Genomic DNA, 24,907 nt, shown 5'->3' with positions numbered 1-24,907 from the left:
AATGTGTGCATAAGTTAGTTACACGTTATTTTTTTATTTATTTCAAATAGTGCATCAGTTAAAAATTTCTCTCAGCTTGAATATGCCTTATCTGTCCTACTTCACTCTCCCTTAGAGTAAGATTGCAAGGGCTTCCCCCTACACTAAACCAAACTGTTCATTCATAAGCTCCCAGACTTCAGTCTTAGATGTGTGTGAGGAGAGGTAGTTTGGGTTTGGTGGTGCGGGTTTGAGTTTGTTTGGTCTTTTTTGGCCCCTACTGCACAAGCATCACTGTTCTAACGGCGGGAATCTTCTCTCATTTTCTTCTGAAATTCGTCCATGACAAAATTACATCCCTTTGTTCATGTGCCAGTGTTGTGCCTTATCCTAAATAGCTCTTGCCAGGAACCTCTGAATTCTTGGCTTTCTTTGCAGCTTGGACAGCAGGGTTAGGGCAGTGGCTTAAATGATCATCTCTTGCAGATTTATAGCAGTCTGCTGAGGCAGGTAACTAGCTGAGCAGGGTCCACCCTTTTAGAAAGACGGTCAAACCAATGGGTTATCTTTTCTGTAATGCCTGTGGTGACAAATCTTTGAAGCAGCAGCTTAGGTTCTCTGTCCTGCACAGTCTAGCCCATTCAAAGCCACATCCCTCCCTCCCAGGAGGTTGCTCTCAGCTATATGCTATAAAATACACTGGTTGCAGCAAACCCTAACCCACATAATAAAACTAAGATCAGAAAGTTAGCAGGCGAATTGGGAGCCTGGCTCTGCAGCCCCATCAGTAAAGTATTTAGATGTAAGGTTGAAGACTTTTTGATCCCTGATCTTTTCTGTCTATTGACTGGGTGAATGCTAAAGTAAGCAATCTGAGTCCTGGCTGTAGTTTCTTACCTGAGCTGCAGTCTACCTGCTTGAATTGAGCATGCAGTGGAACAAAGCCCAGTCATTGTGAAGTGCAGAGTAACTGGGAAATACTGTTTTATCTCTAATTCCAATTTTAGCAAATTTACCCATAGAGTTTATGCTAAGTTACCTCAGCCTTTACATATTAATATTGCCGGTTTTCTCCAGTAAAACGTAATACATAATCATGGTTTGTTGGGGTTTTTTTAATTTGTTATTGAACATCATTTTAAAACAAAAACATTTCCTACTAGTCCTCATAAGACACTTTCCCCCAGAACAATCAGCGACTGAAGTGGCGACTTATTCCCACATCAGAGAAGAACAGTTCTACTTGCCTATGAGAGATATTAAGAGAAAACCCATCATACGTAAATTGGATCAAACAAGAAATGCATACAGACAGCAGGGGGGGTTAAATCTGTCTTTTAGAAGTCCGATAGATATTTCCTGTTTTAACTAGAGGAAACATATTATGAAGGCAAATGCTGAAGGAGGGAAATTTTTGAATAGCTATTTTATATCCCACTTTATTCTGGGGAAAACAGCTTTCATCTGCACTCTTGATATCCATCCATCTCATTAGCATTTGCTTTTATACCAGGGGTGAGCTGTTCAGAGGGAAGGTGGAGCTGGAGTCGTCCTCCTCCAGGCCATCTTCTGCCTCTCTGCTGAGTGACCATTTCTCACGGGTCACAAATTGGTATCCACGAAGCAAGCCCTTAGGTACCTCTCTCCTCATCAAATCTCTTAAGCATTTCTCTAATATCTTTTGGTCCTGTTCTAGAAGAGTTTTAAATTCATTGGCTTCCTGGCTTAAGTATTTTTGATGGAATTAAGGCTCGAAGCATAAAGGGAATACTTGTGCTTGTTTGGTCAACGAATGGGAAGAAGGAGAAGAAAAGTGTCCTTTTACCATCCCTCTTGTGTAACCATGCTGAGGTAAAAAAGAATCTCACCCAAAATGAACTGTGAATTGTTTTCATCATAAACAAGAAGACATTCTCACTGAGTTTTGTTCATTATAGATTATATTTTAAAAGATTTTCTCTATGAAAGTTTATTACTCTGAAAAACATTGTAGAGAGTTCCTGGTAATGATTTTTTTTATAATTACTGGTGTGCAGTCTGTCATTTTAATAGTGACATGGGACCTGTCTTTGAAGATGTACATCGTTAACAGTTTCCTATCATCTAATTTTAAGGTTTTTTTTTTTCCTTTTGTAGGTTTATGTATCCATTGATTTGGGGAAAAAATGGACCCTTCTACAGGAACGAGTTTCAAAAGATCATATTTTTTGGTAAGTCTGTTATTTTCCAAATAAAAAATGAACAGCAAAAGTATTTCATTCTAATCAAGAAAGATGTTTCCAGAGGTGCTGATGGGGAGAGTACGAGCCTTGGTGTCTTTTGCAGATTGAGTATGTCAGTGTTGCTGCGTCCACTATTGCAAATCCATACTCATGCTAGTGATCATACTGACTGTCAGCACATATAAGGGTTATAGGTGTGGATCTATGGAGCCCAAGATTTAGAGAGCTGTAATGTCCAATGAAATTGCTCTTCGTTTTACTGATGAAATTGATCTTTAGAAAGGAGAGCAGTCTTTCTGCAGAGAAAAATCTATAACATTTTTTTAAGAGAGGTTGAATCAGACCTATTAACTGGAGTCATATATAAACTTACACTATTAAGGAAACTGGTGAAAAATATTACTTTATCGAGTACACATATATCAAATTATTTCATTTTCAGCTCAAATATTTTGCAGTCTCTCAAAATGTTTAAGAAATGATTTAAGCAGGTTGACAAAATGTTTGAAGAATAAATCAATGCCTGTTTTTTATACAAATTAAATTAATTTGAAAAGTGTATAACTTCTTTTACACCAAAATTAACCTTTTGATGGTGTTTTAAATTGATTTTGCATTTTAAAATGGTCAGTTTGTACACTTGACATTTATCTGATTTCTATTGAAAAAGCCAGAGAATTCCCGCTTTCACATTTTACTTCATGTGTAAGTATGGACTGTGCATAACGGTATCATTACCAATAATTGGTGTCTTTTATTACAGGATTAGCCATAACATTGTAGACACTTCCATTCCCTAAATGACTTTAGATTTTAGTTCTAGAAGGACTCTGATCTGTGTCAATTACATGAAGTATAATTATCCGTGTGTCTATGGAGCAATATCTGGCTTTCAGCAATATTTTGTGGTTTGCTAGTGGTGTTGCCAGTATTGAAATGGATTTACCTGATCTTGGTTGCAAGATTTGCGATGTGTTTGGCATTCATGCTGGGATCCTCCTTGTTCTTCAGGTAGTTGCTTTTATCTCGAGTTGAAATAAATACTCATCCTGGCCATACGTGGGGAAAAACAAAACAAACAAAACCCCAGCCTGCTTAAACTGCTGGTGTGGAGGCTACAAAGCATGCAGAGCTGTTATGGTACCTACAGATACATTGGCCACTGGCCCAAAATGTAACTTGGCAAGTCTAAAGGTGTGCTGGCACGTGTGCTGCTGCGAACCCGGCCGGGGGGGAGGTTGTCACCCAGGACAGGGACACATGGACAGGTTAAACCCTGTTTGGAGGAGCTGGGAGCACAGGACCTCACCTGCCCTGCTGCCCTGTTGGTGTAATTATCCCCGGCCATATCAAGGGAGCTTTTTCGCACTTCCAAGTGCCTCTTTTTCAACCTGCAACTTACTGTCCATACTTTTAGAAAACCAGCCTGCAGTTGGTTTGTAGTAACACCCATCTGATTTGCTCCAGTTTGTCTCAGCCTTTTCTGCTGAAAGACTTGAGTCAGCCTGACACTTTCTGCTTACTTGCTCCTGCAAAATACAGCCTTATTGAAGAACTTATTTCTACACAGCAGCTGGAATTTCATAGGCAATACACTTTACAGTCTCTTAACTACTATGTGAAAGGGTATAATCATTTAGAAGTAACACAGTGGGTCAGAAATGTCATGTCTGCCTTATAACTCCTTTCTCCTTAGCAAGATTATACAGGGTGTAAATCAGGAGGGCATGTGGCTCTCTGTCTTTAATCAAAGAAATTTTTCAAATGTATTAGGTCTGAAAACCATCAAAGTCACTAACAGGTAAGAAAGAATAGTGGAAGCCTCTCTCTTGCAGACTTGTTTAATGATGTTTTTCTTATCTGAGTCTAGGTATATTTAGCACACTTAAATTATGAAAAACATAGCATAGCACTGAAATATGTGTCAGTTTTGCTCTGACTCAAACAATCTGTCAATATTTTTTGTACGCAGGAATTAAAGCCAGCAAGTGAGTGTTTAAATATTAAGTCTGTATTTTGCTGTGTTTCAGAATCCTTATGTTTCCTTACATCATTCAGATGCAACCAGGGAAGCGTCCCGGAGCTTCCATAGGAATAACTCCCATGTAGTGCTTCAAAGTCATGGTTGTTCATAAACATCACATTCTTCTCAGATAAGAATAATACATTCTAAGAGTCTGTACATTTATAACCATTAGAAATATTTTCTAGGTTTTTGTTTTCCCCTTTTCTGTATATAGACCATTCTGGTTTCTCACAAGAACCGTATCAGCCAGCAACAGCAAGGATTTGGGAGCAGAAGTTTAGTGCCTCATCAGTACCAAATGATCCTTCTCTTAAACTTCCATAGAAATAAAGATACATAAATATATTTTACTTCTAATATCATATGGGACATTGCAATATATAACGAATCTGCTGCGAGGGGAGGGTTGGATGTGATGGCCTCTCAGTGGGAGTTACTCTGTCATTATATGAAACTTTCTGCTACTTTATGGCCTTCATCGCCTGAGTTATCTGAGTGCTAGATAGAAACAAGTATTTGTGTAGTTTTCAACAGATGTAAGAATAAGGGCTTTGTTATACCTTAACTATTAGGACACTAAGTCCAGTATTGTTTTCTTGGCAATATATAACATCTGATGTGTTAAAGATAGGTGAAATGAATTCAAACTAATTGTACATCTCACTATAAATGAGAGAATGTGTCTTGCTGATACTGCCTGGTTGTGCCAAGAACATTTCACAAGGCAGATCTTTAGCAGATGTTTCTTCTTTGATTTCAGTTGAGCTTTGCTACTGAGGTTGATAATACAGCCTAAGATTTTTATTTCAGCCTCGTAACTACAAATATTATTGGTCATAATATTTTCCTGTGCTATGTGAAAATGATTTTTTCCTGTGCCTCCAGCAGCAGCCAGATCTTTATGCATTTCCTGAAGAAGCATGTCTTTTTTTACTCAATGAAAATCTAAATGCAATTAATTTAATGGAATGTCTTATATATTTATATTAAGGGAAGGTCAGTAGGGACTGAGTATTTTAAACTATTTATGTTTAGATCTTACACTGTAGGTTTATAAGCAATATATTAAAATCATCTTCTAGGCTTTATTTGCTTTTCAAGTGTTCTGGACCATCCCTTAAGTATCTTTGCAGATTTAATGTGTGGAATGTGGTCTTTCATGATAGTGGAACTAATGGAAAGATTATTGATATCAGTGGAAAGTGTATACTACCATCTCTATTTTAGGAGCACAGAATATTTTCTTCCCATCTGTGATACAGTGTGGCAATTTCTTTACCCCTCCCATCTGTTTTCCCAATTTGTTTCATTTATTCTTTTGGAAAGGAAAGTTGACTAATCCCTCATAGCAGTTTGTCTTCTCTTAGCACCTTAGGAGGCAAAACAGGCTTCCCAGAGCGGTGGTCGATGCCCCAAGCCTGTCAGTGCTTAAGAGGCATTTGGACAATGCCCTTAAGAACATGCTTTAACTTTTGCTCAGCCCTGAAGTGGTCAGGCAGTTGGACTAGATGATCATCGTAGGTGCCTTCCAACTGAAAATATTCTAGTCTATTCTTTTCTAAAAATAAAAGAGCTGTAAGGCTGCAGATAGATGTGAAGATGGTTGCAAGACAGATGCATTCTAGAAATTTCTTTATTTTTCTTTGATTGTTTTCTCATTCAAGTTGAAATGAAAAAATCAAAATATAGAAAAAAAACTGTTCAGAAAGTATGGAAAAACTGAAAATAAATGCCCTGACATTGTTCATTAGAAAGCTTTTTTAATTTTTCAAAGCAAAATCATGAAATGCGGATTTGAAATTAATTTAATAAAATTAAATACTAAGTCACACTATAATTCAAAACAAAAAAAATCATTTTGTGTCAACATTTAGAAAATAAATCTTTTATTTCTGTATAAATACTAGCTAGGAAGATTCAAATCCCTTTTTTTAAAATGTGAAAAGTTTTAATTTTGAGCAAATTCTTGTGCCTTAAAATTAAGGAACTTTGATTAATGTGCCCAGTTTTACTGCTGCATATAAACTGCAACTGGCCATGCAGTATTGCCCCAACGTGATGATTTTTGTTTACGGGATGTTATAGTACCCGACCTTTATAAGTACTTTTTCTAGTTCTTGGTGTATTTGTAGGAGGGAATGCAAAGAGATTGCTTTAGAAATAGAATTCTATGACCTATCCCAGCCAAACATTAAACACCCACGCATCACATGGTGTGTAATTGGTTTTATATATCAAGCCCATTTTAAAAAAAGAATGGTGTATTATGTGGTAATCATTGAGAAGAAGAGAGTAGTGCGGTTTGGGATTCCTTCGGCTCTGCTGCTATTCTTCTCAGTCCCCAAGGCTTATGCACCAGTTAAGTTCCTTTTGATTTCTTAAAATAGAGCTTAGTAATACAAAAGCAAAGAATAGATTGTGAATCAGCTGTCTACACCAGCACAAATATACCCCAGGACAGTAAGTCATGAATCAGTAATTACCAGAGAATTAGGCCCAGCACATTTTCTTTATGACTGTGTCTAGAGCCTTAGAAATGCTTTATCCTCAACTCACTAGGACGTGTAGATCCTCTGCTATGGGTATCTGTTACTCTTAATTTTAGCTATAGGTTCTCCATTTTCGTGAGACGTGAGAACATAAAAATAAAAAATCATGAGTTTATTTGGGTGGAGCAGGGGACTGAAGTTCTGTTCTCATCATGAAATCCCACATGAGTAATCAATCACAGCCATCTCATTAGCGTCAAGTGTAGTGAGTTCCTGGCTATTCAAGTGTCAGGTGAAAGAGGGGAATGCAGAGATGTTATGCCCTGAAGGGGAGAGAGAAATGCAAAGAGGATTTCATTGAGCCTTTAACACTGAATCTTGTGTGAAAGGCTCTTGTGTGGGACGCCAAGAATCCGCGTGGGCAGTCGTTCTTACATTTGACTTCATCACTTGGGATAGTATTTGTTTCTATTTCTATCTGTGTGGCAATGTGTATGACTGTACTGGGTTTATGTGGCAAGGTTTGGTAGCGGGGGCGTTTAAGGCTTCTGTGAGAAGAGACCAGGAGCTGCCCCCGTGTCGGACAGAGCCAGTTCCAGCCAGCTCCAAGGCAGACCCACCGCTGGCCAAAGCTGAGCCCATGAGTGACACTGGTGGCACCTCTGTGATGATGTATTTGAGAAAGGGTAAAAAAGCTGCGCAGCAACAGCTGTGAGAGAGGAGTGAGAATATGCGAGAGGAACAGCCCTGCAGACACCAAGGGCAGTGGAGAAGGAGGGGCAGGAGGTGCTCCAGGCGCCGGAGCAGAGATTCCCCTGCAGCCCCTGGTGAAGGCCATGGTGAGGCAGGCTGTGCCCCTGCAGCCCATGGAGGCCCATGGTGGAGCAGATATCCACTGCAGCCCGTGGAGGCCCACGGTGGAGCAGATATCCACTGCAGCCCGTGGAGGACCCCACACCGGAGCAGGTGGGTGCACCCGAAGGAGACCATGGCCCCGTGGGAAGCCCACGCTGGAGCAGGCTCCTGGCAGGACCTGTGGACCCATGGAGAGAGGAGCCCACGCTGGAGCAGGTTTGCTGGCAGGACTTGTGACCCCGTGGGGGACCCACGCTGGAGCAGCCTGTTCCTGAAGGACTGCACCCCGTGGAAGGGACCCACGCTGGAGCAGTTCATGAAGAACTGCAGCCCGTGGGAAGGACTCACGCTGGAGAAGTTCGTGGAGGACTGTCTCCCGTGGGAGGGACCCCAGGCTGGAGCAGGGGAAGAGTGTGAGGAGTCCTCCCCTGAGGAGGAAGGAGCGGCAGAGACAACGTGTGATGAGCTGACCACAACCCCCATTCCCTGTCCCCCTGTGCCACTCAGTGGGAGGAAGTAAAAGAGTCAAGGAGTGAAGCTGAGTCTGAGGAGAAGGGCTTTTTTTAGTTTTGGGTTTTGTTTCTCACTATCCTACTCTGTTATTAATTGGCAATAAATTAAATTATTTTTCCCCAAGTCAAGTCTGTTTTGCCTGTGACAGTAATTGGTGAGCAATCTCCCTGTCCTTATCTCGACCCAGAAGCTTTTCATTTTATTTTCTCCCCCTGTCCTGTCCTGTCCTGTCAAGAAGGGGGAGTGATAGAGTGGCTTGCTGGGCACCTGGTGGCCAGCCAAGGTCAACCCACAGCAATGACGAACCACTCCAGCTATGCTGTTTAGATAAAGGTGTCAGGAAAATTGTTTTTGTTCAAAAGCTTTTAAACATAAGGAGTAAATAAGTAGCAGCACACACTGGCTGTGTAAGGCATTGGCTGAATCATTGAAGGTGCGTCTTTCAAAGCAGATGTGAAGAAGGCAAGGCCTGAAATGCAAATCAGTCATAATAAACCGTATTTTTAGCTTGTATGAATCAAGTCATTGTTTTGTCTCCTTGAGTGACCATGTTGCCAGGAGTCAATACCATTTTAAGCTACTCAGCGAAAATGTTTGCATGCTTTTGACTTGCTTTCTAAGCAAGGCAGTGCCCTTAAACCAATAATGTGAATTACTAGTAATCAATCAATATAAACTGGGAATTGTTACCTTCTGGATAAACTTCGTATTCAGAGATTGAGAGGGGCAGGTTGAAGAAACGGGCAAGTTTTCAAATGGCCTTTAATTGGAGGCTCCTGCACGTCAGCAAGCAGGGTTGGTTTGATTTGGTTTTGTTTTCGTATGTCATATTTGAAGATGTCTCTTCATTAATACGTGCCCAAGTGAACTGCATCAAATATTTAACAATGAAGGGATCCATAGGAGGAGAGAAGATATATGTCCATAGGAGACTCTACTTGATTAGTGTTTGCAGGCAACTGCTCCCCTGCAAAATGAGCTTGGACTACTGGAAACACAGAATCGTTTCCTGTTTGAAGTAAAATACAGACTCATAATTATCGTGTAAGGGACTGATGCTTATGATGCACATTTTGAGATGTGTAGTGTTACCTGTCAGTGGTAAATTTGTTCACATATATAACATAAATATCAGATTCCAGGTGAGCATTGGTGTTTTTCTGATGTTGCATGCAAGTGGAGTAAGAACATACTGGGGCAGTTTGTGAGGAAGAGAAGTAGCTGAATAAAAGCAAAATTATTATTAAAATAATGCCTGATTTTTAAAGGTCTGATAATTAGAATTCTTAACAGAGAATTCTCACTTCTTAGAATTTTGGCATTGTTATTTAAAAGTATAAAATACCTAATGCTGGTATCATGGAGTATATATTTATACACAGACCAAAAGGCTGGTATCATGGAGTATATACACAGACCAAGGCAGATGCAGAGGGCTTGTTAGTCCCCTCCATCGCACCGTATTTATGCTGATGTACTGCTGTTAAAGTCAGTGGAATTACCTGGTGGAGCACTAATGCAGAGACGTGACGAATTAGATCATACAACAGCTGACCTTTCAGGAGAACTTCCCTGAAAGACCATATGCATAAGAAAGGGCTCTAGTGTCCCTCAGGAGACCAAATTCAGGCCCGCATTGTGTGTCTATGGAAACAAAGGTGTCCTGATTTCCCTCTGCTTCTCCTTGTGTTTTATTAGGTGCAGGTCTATGACGTAAACGGGGTTGGACATGCACAAAGGCTGCACCGGGGCTGAGGCAATTTCGTCTCCGTGCATGACCAAAGGGGATATCTTGCCACTTTTCCTCCATGGGTTTGGTGCTCAACTGCCAGCATGATCCGGTGATTTACAAAACAGAAAATTAATCCCTCCAAAAAGTCCCCCAAAATTACATTCTGCTGGATTAGTTTTCCCAAGAGGCTTAACATGGTGTCGGACAAGCACAAGGGAGATGATGGGAACTTGTGTTCACAGGAAAGGGGAGAAGCATATGGAGGCTGCCGATGTTTACACCACCCTACAATCAAGTTGGGCTGTTTTAATTCTGAAGTGTTGTAGCCATGCTGTTCGGTGATCTGAAGGGCTAGCATGTTGCACTTGCTTTATCCAACATGGTATACTTGGTCAAGAGATATTTCTTTTCCTAGAGGAAGCTGAAAATTAGTCAGAATTTTCAGTGGAAATTTTAACAATTGAAGTAAAACGCTAAAACAACCCAAACTAGAAAACCCTAAATTCAGTGGTGAGCCCTCCTTTACCCAAGTAAAACAAATAAACAAAGAAATGGTCCCAAATTGCTAAGATATGAACATTTTAATTGCAAACTACTGTGAGAAGAAAAGTGGGGGAATTCTAACCAAACCAAACCAAACTAAAAACCCTGCTGAAATGGAGAAAAATAGGTAGTTCCTGAGAAAGTGCTTGTTCTATTTGGGGGAAAAAAAAAAAAAAATTTATGCTGAAATGTCAACTAAAAAGGAAGAAGCTGCTGTATTATCAGGGTCCATTGCGTCTGTGCTTTATAAGATGGCAGAGGTCCTATCCTAAAGCCAGCTGAGGAACAGTAAACTGTGCTTGTGAATGGGTATGTGGGCACGATCCTCACACTGATACAATGCATTTGTGTTGTGGGAGTAGTAAGTTTGTAAATGACAAGGTAAAAAAAAAATTGCCTTACATTTCTCCTTCAATATGAAAAAACATATCATTGAGCCTTCCTTTTAAGTGACTTTTTCTGGCTGGGTTAAAAAAACCCTTCTTTGTGGTTTATTCAGGTCCACTCTAAAGTCTAAAGGAGAAAAGTAGTCTGGGTTGGAAACTTTCATTTTCTGTGTCCACGCAGTGTTCATTAAAACAGATCAGTTACAACCTCTTGCACTAAATGTTTACACTGGAAATGAGATTAGAGGCTACTTGTGCCGGCTGCCACTGTTAGGAGATCATTGTCACTTCTGAGCTCTTGAAAGAAATATGAGAAGGTAAAGGTATTGACAAATATCTCAAACTGTGCTTATGAAGTCATGTGTGATAAATTATAGATATAAGAAGTTGTTTCAAAAGTATGCAGAAACTATCTTTGCATTATTGATGCCAATCAGCATGTCAGGCTAAGCCTCGGAAAATTTCAACCCTGAAGTTTCTGTTAGTTTGTGGTTCAGCTGCATGAGGTCCAGCACAAAAAGTAAAATATTCAGCAAACATCATTTTCTTCCTTCAAAAAGCTGACTGCAGAGTTGATAGCAGGTTTGATTTGGTGTGTTGTGAATATCTAGAAAAATAGATACACAGCGCACAGCAAAGAGGTTCGCAGATCCCTTTCCTCTGCTTAGATATATTCTTATCAGACCTCAATGAATGTAACATCTTCTCTGACTTAATGCGTTGCCTCCAAAATGCTAGAATAGTTTGCGTTTCAGAGACCAATTTCTTAGTAAACGCAAGATTTTTCCATGCATTTACTAAAAAATTCCCACTTCACATCTTCATGGTTTGGCAGGGGCTCATCCCTCCCCCTCCCCTTCCTTCTTCAGACTGATCATTTATCTTATTAGGGAAGAACAGCATATGTGATTATTTCTGGTTGTTACGCAGCAGTGGAAATCATCCACTCTCTTCCCCCTGGCCTACGTTCCCAAGGAACAACCAATTACCGAGTCTGAGTTTTAACTGCTCCTCATAAATCAATGCTATTAAAATCATTAAGCAATGATGTAATTTCATTCCAAAGTATCGTTTTATTGCATTTGATTATTAATAATTGTATCAAAATGATCATTTACTCTTAAGTATTTTAATGGGCTTTTTTAATATCTGCATCCAGCTGCACTTTATCACTCAATTTATCTCCTTTGCGTGTCTTCAACTCGCATCTGCTGACTCGATGGACTCTTACCGTGCCAGTGAAGAGCCTTGTGAAGAGCGATGTAGCCATGGGAGTGGGGCTGGAGTCTGCTTCGCTTAGTGACAGCACGACTGTCAGCTCAAAGCTTTCTCTGCAGAATCTGCCTGAGTAGTGACGATGGAAGGGCCAGAAAAAAGCACAGCTGGGGCTGCCGTTCCCAGGTTGGGATGGAAGCCCTGAGGGTAGAAAACTCATCTTTTGGCTGAGCATATTTGACATGGGAGATATTAAGAGAAAATCAGCCTGTATTCCCATTACACCTTTTCAAAGTTAAACTGCACCTTGACCAATTCCGACTGAATTTCCTTCTCAGAATATTCTTCTCAAAATTATTCTTCACTTTCTTCCTTTGTCAAAGCAGAATCTACTCTTCTTTTGAATATACTAACCAAAGATACATCAATTCGTCATGGAAGCTGCGTGTCAAGTTTAAGATATTTCTAATAAGAATGGAATCTAAGTCTTTTTTAGCACTAAATCTGCCTTGTAGTCTCAAATGTCAAATGTAATTGCAAAAAGATGCTCTAGCGCTTGCCAGTGTATGTGAATGTGTGCATATCTGTGTGCGTATTTATATATCTCTCTATATATATCAATTTATGGTTATGAAGTTTTGCTCCCAATTTCATACCTGTTTCTGTTCTTTTCTCCAATTGATCCTATTTGTTTGCATATTCTAGTAAGAGATTCTAAAGAAATTTAAGAAAAACACAATGTCAAGTACAGAAAAAATAGTTTCCATCTAAATGTTAGTAATAGGACATTATAAATGGGGTTTATTTTAATTTCCCAGCTAGAATGTTAAAGCTGATTAGTATGAAATCCTCTCTTTTCTTCCATCCACATAATTATTATTCTGTAGCTGGCTCTGCGTAACATGATTATGTTATGTTCTCAGGGCTGTTGCTGGAGTTGACGGAGACCCTGATTTAGTTCATATGGAAATCCAGGACCCCAGTGGAGGTATGCAAATGAAAATGTTATCAAGTGATACCCTAGTGTATAATCATTTCTCTTTGTTTTAGAGAGTACTTTTTGGATTGCTTTTAAAACTAGTCAGAAGAGAAATTGTGCAAGTCAGATTCTTTCTCTGTTTATCTGTAGTCAGCAAAGCTGTCCTGTTATATAAAAATATAGTATAATTTAAAATTTACTTGTTTTCCACTCTAAGAGGAATTGATGTCAAGATGCTATGCTCCATTGAAAATGTCTATTAATAGTGCCATTTATTCTGGCAGTTAAACACTGAACATTTTTTCCTGATTTGCAAATAAAACTAGCAATGCAATGTTAGTGCTGGGTAAGTGTCTGTTAAAGTGAATCGTTGCATATGTCAGTCCTACTGCACTAACCACCATCTCCCAGAATTTCCTCATGTTACAGTATCCAGTATACTTTGAGACTTTAAAAGAAAAATAAACGAAAAAGCAGATTAGTAGTCAGGATGCTGTACTGAAGAGTCACCATTATTCCAAAAGCTTATATAGTTTCTTGTTACCAATTGTACTCTTGAAAGATAATTTAATTCCTTGAATCAGATCACCTAAGTTCCTGTGCAGTCTTAAAAATAAGTTGTAAAGAATGCACAGTTTGACTTTCCCTGATCCAGTAGCTTTTCTTCATTTCAGCCCTATTAAAAAAATCAAAGTTACCGTGTTAAAATCTGGTTGACAAAGTTTCTAAATCTTTTAGCAGTGAGATTTCTGAGACTTGGTGAGCCCTACACAGCCCCATCCACTGCTCTGTTTAGAGGCAGTGTAAGAAGATTCTTCAGGAGATGGATGGAAAGAGGTTTTTTTTTATTTAGCAGAAAAAGAAAAACTCTCATGAAATATCTCCTGGCTGGGTTCTCAAAAAACTGACTTTGTGCACTTTATGGTCAGTATGAGCATTGCCATTGATTTTAGCGGAAACAGCATCTCTGTACTACCTATCTGATGAAGAACTATAATGCTTGTCGTGAATTTTGAATAGCTGCAAGACTTTTCTATGGCCCATTGCTGTGCTTGCGCAAATGTCCTTGTGGTGGTGATTTGGACGTAAGCAGGAGAACTTGGATTGACTCTAGCTGCCTCTTAAACAGATCCAGATTTTAAAACAAATATTTGTATCTAGTATACTGGTTTGGCCTTTTCTAATTGAAAGTCATACAGTGTGGAATGCATTTCCTATCACACTGCAGAAGTAATGAAGGACATGCATGGGGTGCATTAGTTGCTTTTTCATACTTTATCTGGAGTGTGGGGAGAATTAGCGATCTGCAGACAGGATTGTGTATATAACATTTTTCTCACTGCATTTGGGAAAGTCACTCAAGTACTTTGTGCTCAAAAGTTTCTGAGGAAGGGTGAGCTGTACAAGGACTTGAATCCAGAAGAAGGTCTTTGGGCCACATGTGGTATAAGCTATGATTATTGTCTCTCTGATAAGAGCAGATTGCATCAAAGATGCAGTGATGCTTTTCTAAGAGCCCAGGCAGAGAGGATATTCCTTGTCCATTGCTAACAGGAGAGGAAGAGAGGGGCCGTAGCCTCCACTGGTACAAATCAGTCCAGGCTTTTTCAGCAAGGTATTAACTCTGAGTATAGAAGTCCTGCCCCAACAGAGCAGTTCCAATAGTGTGTTAATACAGTGTCTTAACTTTCCTACAGAGCTTTGAAAATAGCCTTTAAAATTCTGCATGCTGTCTATTAAATGGAATCTGATTCTCTTCTCGCTCATCACAATTTTATACTGGGGTTGATCTATTGATTGCTGTTATGTTGTGTCAGGCTGCCATTTCTCCAAGTGAATAATTCGGCTCTGTGCATAGGTTAAGTGAGAGAAGAGTCTCCTTCTATTATCCCCACCCAAGACTGTCTCATTCATCTAACCCCTAATCTCTCTGGACCAGCAGAATTTGGATAATAACAGGCTGCCTCCCGGGAATGATCTGAACTGTAAGCAGTTAATATATTCTCAGTACACTGGAGATTGAAAAACTTGTATGTGGGTTTAATATAATAATTTCACAACTGACTCACCTGGGAAAGGCAGGGCTTTCCCTACATGAATAACATTCTATACTGCTTGCTTCTTTTTCCCTTAATAGCCCTGTCATATGTTTCTGTCTCTCTTCCCTTAGGTTATCGCTACATCACTTGCCAGATTCAAAATTGCTCTGATAAGACAATGGTAGTCCAGTTTGCTGGTGGCACTGATCGGGATTCCCTGACTGTGCAGGATGACTACATATTTCTTCAGGTACTGCCACTTTCTGGAGAGACAGCCCATTTTCAAATTCAAAAATAAAATTTTTGAGCAGTGCAGCAACACTGTAATTTAGGAGCATGGAGAAACCTGTTCCAGAGTATGAATGATGATTTATGATGTTTTACATGGAACAAAGCATTCCTTTATCAGTGAAAAAAACCAATGCATCTTTAATTTGTGCAACCAGTTGCCTATTTATATGGTTGATTTTAATTTATCACTGACCTAGCTTTATCTAAATGAAAATTTGCAAGTGGATTGTGTGGTTCAAAGTTACTTTTTATAAATACTCTTGTGTGTTAGGCAAAATGCAACCCTTTTGTTCTTGTGCTTACAACCTCTTCTGGGTCCTTTCCAGTACCTCCATAGCACAAAAAGGTTCCCTGAGAAAAGCATCCAAGGAAAGCCACTGACAGAGTAATGGCTCAGCTTCTTCATATGGATTCTCCTCTGAAGAGGTTTTGCCAGGAAAGAACGTATATGGCTGTGTTTAGGAAGCGAAAGGGTGAAATGGCCATAGCTGGGGAGCTTGGAGCAACATAGAATAGAATTATAGAATCGTATAGGTTGGAAAAGACCCTTAAGATCATCGAGTCCAACCGTAAACCTAATACTGCCAAGTCCACCACTAAACCATGTCCCTAAACGCCATGTCTACAACTTGCAATGGTCTAAATTACATTGGGGTTATTTCATTCCCAAACTACAAGACCTGTGTGCAGAAACCTGGGCTGGAACTCTGTCAGCCTTATGGCACCAGTACAGCTCAGGCACACCTGAATATTTCGTTTTATGTGCTTGGGACTGGTTCTGATTTGAATCTATCAGAGCTGCAAACTTCTCAAAGAACAGTTACGTCCTCCCTGTTTTTTTAAGATTTTGCTAGGGAAGTTGCTTGTACTTTCCTCAGTGGTTGGCTATCATTTTTCCCTTACTTTGATATGATTTGCTTGTTGCAAGGCTTGTCTATTTATTGACTTTTGCAGAGAAGCAACATTGTGGCAATGATTAGGTCTTCCCACCGCTGCCTCAGTGTACGTCAGATTGGCTTCCTTGCAGCTTTCCCCCCTTGTGGCTGTTTCTTCCAAAAGGATCTGTAAATTAATAGAGACACAAAAGATCTGTCCTCCTCTTGTTTGGCACAGCAGTTTCAAGGGCTCACGTGGCTTAGAACATTTAGCACCACAAAGAAACAGCAAAATGGATTTGGGAATGAATTTTTGAATTAAAGTAGGCATTTTTCAGCTGAGTTCTAGCACTCATGGCACTCATTTTGCTCAGAGGTATTCTTATCTGTGGCTCCCCCCAGGCACACTCTAAAATCTATTTCACGGTGTGTAGACGGTGAGAAGTGCTTCTCACCATGTGAACTTCCAGACTGCTGTGCTCAGCAAAACACTGGCTGCTTCTTCTTCAAGCATTTTGGTTTGCTGGACATCCTGTATAATTGTATCTTGAGCTGTTGCTGTTCTATCTCATGCCAGGCATGGGCAGACATGAAATGGAAGTGCAACCTGGAAATGTACACACAAAGTAATAGACAGTTACTACTAGCAAAATGATGCCATTGGTAACGTAATCTGTGTAGATTTGAGACATGTCAATGCTAGCAGATGAGGTGTGCATGTATTCCTTATAAAGGGGAAACATTTCTAGTCTTTTCCTTTCAGACTTATCTGCAGTAAATCCCAGTATATAATACAAATCTCTCTTATTGCTAAATTGGTTTACCGTTAGCCATATCTATATTACTGGAGGATAGAAGATGACTCTGGGATCCTATAGTCACATCTGAAGCGCAGCCACCCCTGAGGTGTGATGCAGGACACTACTTACCTGTTCCACTGAAACCACACAGCAGCTGCACATCTGAGAAACAGCATACTTTTGAAACCACGTGGAAATTCTTTTATCACTAGACTAAAATATTGCTATATAAGTTCGAATATTGCTATGTGAGTTAGAATCAGACCAGGGACTCCTCTTAATATCACGGTGATGTCTGTCAGAAAGAAGATGGGACAGAATCATCCCAAAGAAGAGAAGAGTTTGAGACTGTCTTATTGCCCCTGGCATTGCTCACATCCCCCGAGCTGTGCAGCTGTGAATCAGTGTTGCAGGTCTGCGCTGCTAATCCTGGCCCAAATCTCAGATTTTTACCATCTTAGAGTGTGAGCTCAACCCCATTTCTTTAGCATCCATGAAGGTCAGGAACTTTCTATACTAATTTCTTTTCCAGCTTGCACTGACAGATAGTTTCAGAGGTGATTTTAGTAGGAGGATTAAAGTTTCAACACTGTTTTTAAGCAAAGACCAGCCTTTAATGTCAGTGAGGCTTGACGCGACTAGCTGCTTCAACTCCAATTCTCTGCTGCCTTGCATCATCTTCAGTCATTTAAAATGAGTGACAAAAAAAATGCATAATGAACAAGAAGGCTATGAAAAGGTGGATAAGACTGCTATTTAACACTAATTAAATAAATGGTGAGGTTTTTGGTTTAATCTATCATTTAACAAATCACATTCCTAAAGGGCATCACATTCTTTCTACCACAAAAAAAGGAAATTGCTTTAAAGAAAGAGTGAAAATGATTACAGTATTAAATACTTTGATATCTTTAAAATAGTCAGGCAGATGGACCTGCTGTCATGCATCAACTCTATTTTTACCAAGCCAAGTCAGGTTTGCATGCTTCAGGATAGGCTGTCTTCCAAATCAGGTTTCCTTTTTAAACACAAAAGTTGAGGAGAAAAGCAGTGAGATTGGGGTAGGATTTTAAATGGGTTTCCTAAGTCAAAGAAAGAAGACACGTCTGTTTGTGCTTCTGTTCCACAATCTGAAATCAACTAGAGAAAAATTTTGGACATCTCATTTCACTTCTTCCATTTTCTTTTTGACCAGGCCATTCCTGCAAAGCAGCCACCCTTTATAAACTTAGTGAAAATGACTGAATAGCCATTACCTAGCTGATCTTCTGGGGGGGGAGAACGTGAAAAAAAATGGGAAACATTATTTACCAAAGGCTAAAAACTTTGGTAATCTCATCTGATGGTGCTCAAGAGGCTTAGTTGGAAATGTGCCGATTCATATACCAGCACAGATTTTGGTGTTACATTTCTAACTAGAAAAACCTAGGGAGGCTGTTAGTTGAGTGTTTTCATTGGTGTTTATTTAGAATCTTCCTTTTGGTACTTCGGAACAATATTTGCATTGGTTGTTTTTTTTCTTTTTGTGAATAAGGTAAAAGTCTTAAAATGACCGCTGTATCTGCTATTACAAAGAGGAGAAAGGGGCTAATGGGTAATAGTCATGCAGCGGTGTTCCTTTCAATGCGTGATTCTGTTGGGTTTTTTTAGTGAAAATCTTAATAAGCCCCCAAGTATTTTACATAAAGCCTAATCTATCTTCAGTTCCACACATGCAAGCAGTTGAAATATGTGTACCTCTCTATTTAAGCATATAATTGTGTCTTCAGAACATATTGCTGACTTTCAATGTGACCCACCAATGGATTCAGAATTGCATCATTATCTTCCATGTGGCATGTCAGCATCTTGCACTGGGAAGTGTTTTATCCTGTATAGAAAATATTAGTCAAATATAGCAAATGCTTTACATAACGTTAGCATGATTTATTTAGCTTTGTTGCTCTGCTCTGAGTAGCGCAGTTGGAGTACCGCTTGCCCTGGAGGTACCTGGTGAACGTGGCCAGTGTACCTCCTCTCTACCTCTTACCTGGAGGCTTTCTACGAAAGGGCAGAAATGTGGGAAGCCAATGAGTACAGAGGTATCAATAAGGACTGGGGACAGTGAAATGCCAACGTCTCGGGTATCACCCAAGACAGCGGAAATGGCAAAAGAGGGAAGTAAATCGCTATTTTCTTCCTAAAGGGGGGGAGAGCAAAAGAGTTTGAGTCTATTTTGTCACAACTTTTGATTTATTCTTTTAGGAGTACACTCTGCAAATTAATCGCATGCAATAAAAGTAATAGCTATGTATTTCAGTTGCAGGTTAAAAAGAAAAAAAAAGTCTTCTATCGCAGACTATTTAGATTTAACATAAACTATCAGAGTTCTGTTTTTCCTTTGTATAGACAACATCAGCAAATCGGACCAAGTATTATGTGTCTTACCGTCGCAATGGCTTTGTACAGATGAAGTTGCCAAAATACGCATTGCCAAAAGTAAGTATACACATTTTTCTATTTATATATTTGCCGTCTTCTCTTTCTACCTAAACTAGTTTTGTTCTTTTCTTTTTTAAACCTCATTATTCTGAGATCACAATTGCTCCTTGTAAGGATTTCTGAATCCCATTTGTGGTATATTCTTACCTTACTGTTTCTATTTTTATTCTAGGAATGTAGTAGCTCATAAACCAAAGAGGGCAAGAACACGTGATAACTTATTTTTCATCAGTTACCGCAATAGTTTTAGAGCTTTGCTTCCATGAAGCAGTGCTACACACCCAGTGGCAATATAATGATATTGAGCGAGTGTTCTTTCAAGAATCAATTACAGTTTAATTCCACATGGTGCTTTCTGGTATAAGCATGAATAGTAATATAAGAGAATTTTACCAGTTGATGGTGCTCTGTTTCATTAAAGAATCCCAATATGAACTTTAATTACTTCACAGAATGGCAAGGCTCGTTGAGAGGTTCCTTCAGTCTAGCATATTTTTATAGTGACAGGGTTTCTATATTTGCATAGTAAATTAGCAATAAAGCACAGACAGATATTTACATACGGTCTAACTGAAGCAATTTAATTTTTGTGCTGCACTTACTGTGTTTCATAACTTTATGTATAGTTAGAAGGCTTCTACAATCCTGAAGAAAAGTGATTTGGAGGTTTTAAAGACCTGGCCGGATAAAGCCCCGAGTAACCTGGTCTGGCCTCACAGCTCACCCTGCTCCCAGCAGGAGGTCAGGCTAGAGACCTCCTCAGGTTCCTGCCTTTTCATGCGATTCTATGTGATTCTGTCACTTAGTAGAGAACTAAGACATGTTATTTTTGGATGTCTTGAAATGCACTGGTTTAATTCATTGCTCATCTAATGAAGAATAGTGGAGTACAATGTTTTTCCTTCTTTTGTTGTTACTGTTCTAAAACAAAGAATGTGTTTAAAGTTTTTTCCATCTTTGAATTTTTTTTTTTTAATCTAAGTGGTGGTCCGTAGTCTTCTAGTTTTAAATATGCAACGTATTAACAAAACCCTCAAATCAAATCCTCAGATATTATTATGGATGTGCTCACAGTAGCACTATGGAAATAGCTATTTATTTATTTATCTGTTTTGACAATAAATGTATAGCCAAGGACAGGTAAATATAGCAAACCTTCCACATAATTATTTCAGTGCTTTTAAGGCCTTCAATGTAGCCTTTATACTTTGTTGGGGAAATTTTGATGAGGAAAACAAGAGGAGAATATCCAGTTCAAAAAGTTAAAACATGTCAGATGTTCACACCCGGAGGGACTGCAGCCCTTGGGCAACTCCTGCTGGGGCAGGGACACCTCAAGGGACTGCAGCTCATGGGTGACCTACGCTGGGACACAAGAAAACAGCTGAGGAGCAGTGGAGGAAAGCAAAGAATAAGCAAGGAGTGGCAGAAAGAAACCCTTCCACAGATGACCCCAACCTCCTGCACAGCCCATTGCCTCACTGAAGTAGTTGGGAGGAACCAAGTTAAAACAAGGTGGTAACAAGGGACTTGAGAGTAGGAAGGGGGGAGAAGCGGTGTTTGATTAAGCTGATCCTGGAGAAGGGGGAGGAAGGATGTTTCCCTAAATGTTTAATTATTTATGGTATTTTTTCAAATACCCAAATCAGTAGTTAAAAGTATGTGTTAGCTGGCAATAAATTAAATCATGTAAAGATCTCCAAGTTGCGAATATTTTGCCTGCGGCAAATTTCCTAAAGAAGTGTCAGCACATTAGTGCAAGTGTTGAGTATGCTAACTTGTGTGGGAAAATGTCGTCTGTTGTGAAATGAAAGGGCAGAAATCTTGTAAGAGAGACTTGCGCATTTCTTCCTTCTGCTTCTGGATGGCCTGTGCAGGAATCTGTACCTTTCCATTGCAGTTTCCTTCTCACTTCCAGTAATCTGCTGCAGTTGGCCAATGCAGCACTGTTTGTCCTTCCTGATACTGCTGTCACACAGAAGACGGACATACTAACTCAAATTTTTAAGAGTTGCACAGAGTCTTATGATTATACACAGTAATATTCCACGTGTGGATAATTACTCAAGCATTCAGGAAAGTGATTTTTTTAAAAAAAAGTTGGATGCGTACTATACCTCCTTAATGACACGTGCCTCTGATTTAAATATCAGTATTGCAGTACACTATATTAATAAAAGGCATGTTATGTGGGTTCAGATCTAGCTGTCTGACACATCTCGATAAATGGGTGGAGGTTGTCAGAACTCAAGAGCTGTATGAGACTAGTGTCTTGTAGGCATCCACGTTTGTAATAGGTGAGCTTGCAGCAGTTGTGAAGAGCAGCAAATGTTATGGGGGGGCTGGAGACACAGCACATGGTGGGTGACCTAGATCTCTGTTCCATGGAGCTTTCCTTGGCAGCAAAACCAGTTTAAGAAGTCCTCCCCAGTCATTTATTTCTACTACTCTTCTGCAATCCACTATGGCGTGTGTTGTGTTTGCGGGACCACGCCATAAACAAGATCAGTGCAGCAATCTCATTGAAAAATAACCCTGAAAAAAGTGTAATTTGTTTTTCAAAAAGGCAGATCAAGAGGCAACTTGATTGTAGTGAAGAAGCCTCCTTATGGAGAGAAAATACGAAGTCTTAAAAGCGCTTTAGTAGAGAAAGACTCACCATAGCCTGCAGCTGAATCCAGACGCATTCAAATTAGAAACTGAGCTCAACTTCTTAATGGTATTGGTGATTATGTATTTGACAAAGTGCCAAGGAAAGGGACAGCTATTGTAGGTTTTGAAGTTTTCAAATCATAACTGAGTGCCTTTCTGGGAGATCTGCTCTAACCATACAGAAGTTACTTGCTCCTCGTGCATCTTATAAAACACGCAGAAATAATTCTTGGAAATTCTCTGGTTGGAAAGATAGCAGAGAGTGATCTAAGGGATCTAATCATCACTTTTAGCCTTAAAATCCATTAATCTGCAAAGGGTGCTTAGTTTACTGGCCATATGCTCTTACTGAGTGCATTTCTGACATACTCGAAAAGTGTCAGTCATAACTCACTAGTATTTCTGTCATATGTAGTCTGGATTGTCTGAAATAGTGCTGCATGCTGAATTCTTTGTCTTGGAAAATATGGGTTTTGTTTATTTGTCTTTTTTTTTTTTTTCCCCTCTTGCTAAGCAGATTAACTCCAGGCTTGACTGAATAAATAAATTAGAAGTTAATGGTTTCATTTTGGATAGAGTCAATAGCAAGCTAGGAACAGGATGACTGTGTCATTTGGAAAGGGATGTTTTTGTGTTCTTCCTAGTTCAGGCAGTACCCGATGAGTGGAACGAAATAAACTGTATCTCTTTAGCATTTTGATGATGCCTCCAAGAGAAGTTTCTTGGGTATCTGCACACAACAGAGCTGAAAATTTCACTAAGAGGGCCTGGAAGCCAGACATCCATTAGAAGAGTGGTGAATGTGAGAGATTTTAACCTCTTCTGTAAAAGATACATTTTTTTGAAGTGATTTGGTACCTTCACATTACAGAAATTTTACATACTGTAGTAAATAAGAACACAGCTCTGAAATTTTTCATCACACCATATTTCAGTGAAAATCATCAGAATGCAGTAGAAATGTATCTTCCAATCCAGTTTGAACACAAGGGAAGAGATTCATACGAACAAATTACTGATGAAATTTTGCAAAGCAGCAGGATATCGGCAAAGACACTGGCACATTAAGAGTACATCTAGAACACGTGACTGTGGAGTTGCTACTTTTATGGCGGTAGGAGATAAACACAATGGAAGAATTTACAAAGGATTTGGTTTTTAAGTTTGATTTAAAACAATAGCTTTTGAAAGCACTGCGTTTCAGGGTTTTTTAAGTATTAGATTCTGCCTAACCAGGAGATGAAGCGGGTCTGAAATAACTTATATTTCATTTTTCTGAAAATAATTGAATGAGGCTTTAAAAAAATCTCTTTCCAAGTGGTCCCTGTAAAGTGCTTCATGTCTGGCCAGAGTTTTGAGCAGTGATTGTGTACAAGGAAGGAAAACTGCAGCCGAGTCAGAAGATAATGCGGGCTGGTCAGGGATGTGTCTAACAACATTAGGAAAGCTGTGCTGGAAAACCAGGCTCCAGCCTCAGGGAATAGTGCTGGCTGTTCAGATATTATTCTTTTGCAGCACAGATGTGTTTCATGGTGATTTTATATGTGAAGATAGAATGAACATTTTCAGACTGAGTAATTACAAAATGTTATCGATGTCTCGTTTTCCTTTCGATATGAAGAGGTTGAAAATCTGCAAAAAAATGATTCAGTTGCTTTATATTGTTTGTATTTGCATTTGTGTCTGTATTTGTCCAAATGTACCCCCAAAGAGGAATGTAGAAAAGGATAAAGGTTTGTATTTGGACATATCTGAAGGCCTCCTACTTGTGAATCCAAGGCTGCTAAAAGCAGCTTCCAGGCAAGCTCCACATGCACTAAGTTTCTAGGCTCCAGCTCCACAGTGCCACTTGGATCACCTTTTTGTAACACACCAGAGCTTTGTATATGTACAGAGAGCAGAACCGTTGGGAGCCATCTAACGAACAGAATTCAGATTTATTTTATTTTTTTAGCTTTTTTGCCTGCTGTTGAGGGATTTATTTTTTTTTTTTTAGTAGCATTTTTGATCCTGACACTCCGTTGAATGACACAGCTGTCTCCTGCATTTGACAAGGAGTCAAGTGCCGGCTGCTGCCAGGCAGAGTGGTAGCAAGGGTTGGTGAGACCATATCAAAGACTGCCTGTAGGCTCCCTGAAACAGAAGAGGAAATTTGGAGCGATTGTTTTAAAACTGAATTGGCTTTTATACTCTATTCCATTTTACCAAGATTGCTTATTCTCTGCTGCTAAAGCTAGATCAGGAGTAAGTCGTAGGAAATGAATGCCAAAGCCAAGCCAAGAGCAGCAGGATTGCATTTGTGTTGTGAGATGGCTGGCTAGGCAGGCAGGTGTGTTCCAGGGAGATCTAGTGAGAGCCAGGGAGATCCAGTGATCCCCCTTGGGCTGTTTCCAGCCTGGAGCAGGGGTTCAGCCGGTGCCGCCGGGAGAGCAGGGCTGCCGGGGGGTGCAGGCTGCAGCCCCATCCGGAGAGTCGTCACACCTGTATTCCATAAAACTTCCTGCAGCTCTGGTTGCCCTTGCCTGGAGAAGTGTGGTGTGGAGGAGTACATTGGGTTCTGGTCCTTATTTGGGATTTTGAGTCATGCTGTAATGTGACATACAATAAAACTGGGAACTCGTTCTTTCTGACAGTTCAAGCAAAAAATTTGTTAACAAAATTGCTGACCAAACCAAGGAATCTGCAACAAATCATGGTAGTTTTACTGTTGCAATTTGGAAGAATTTAATTATTCTGAGTCCCCTTCCCACCTCTGGTAAATAAACTCCATTGATAATGATCTCCTTTTATGAACTGATACAAGGCATTCACTGATTCTGCATTTGTTCAT

General features: G+C 39.7%; 1 protein-coding gene across 9 annotated transcripts in view; it reads left to right on the top strand.

Annotated features, from left to right (window-relative positions):
- SORCS2 (sortilin related VPS10 domain containing receptor 2) overlaps positions 1–24,907 on the top strand; it is a 645,075-nt gene that overhangs the window by 527,614 nt on the left and 92,554 nt on the right. For all 9 annotated transcript variants that reach the window (XR_012775470.1, XR_012775469.1, XR_012775468.1 and 6 more), the window contains exons 5-8: positions 2,116–2,189; positions 12,884–12,948; positions 15,110–15,228; positions 19,333–19,422. Coding sequence is in view for 5 of the 9 variants with exons in the window: in XM_075499712.1 (XP_075355827.1) it covers positions 2,116–2,189; positions 12,884–12,948; positions 15,110–15,228; positions 19,333–19,422 (348 nt within the window). In the remaining 4 variants the exon portion in view is untranslated. The remainder of the gene's footprint in view (positions 1–2,115; positions 2,190–12,883; positions 12,949–15,109; positions 15,229–19,332; positions 19,423–24,907) is intronic.

This window comes from Mycteria americana, chromosome 4, assembly GCF_035582795.1.
Source record: "Mycteria americana isolate JAX WOST 10 ecotype Jacksonville Zoo and Gardens chromosome 4, USCA_MyAme_1.0, whole genome shotgun sequence".
Taxonomy (NCBI): Eukaryota; Metazoa; Chordata; class Aves; order Ciconiiformes; family Ciconiidae; genus Mycteria; species Mycteria americana.
The sequence above is the reverse complement of the archived record's forward strand: the minus strand, read 5'-3'. Positions and strand labels throughout refer to the sequence as shown.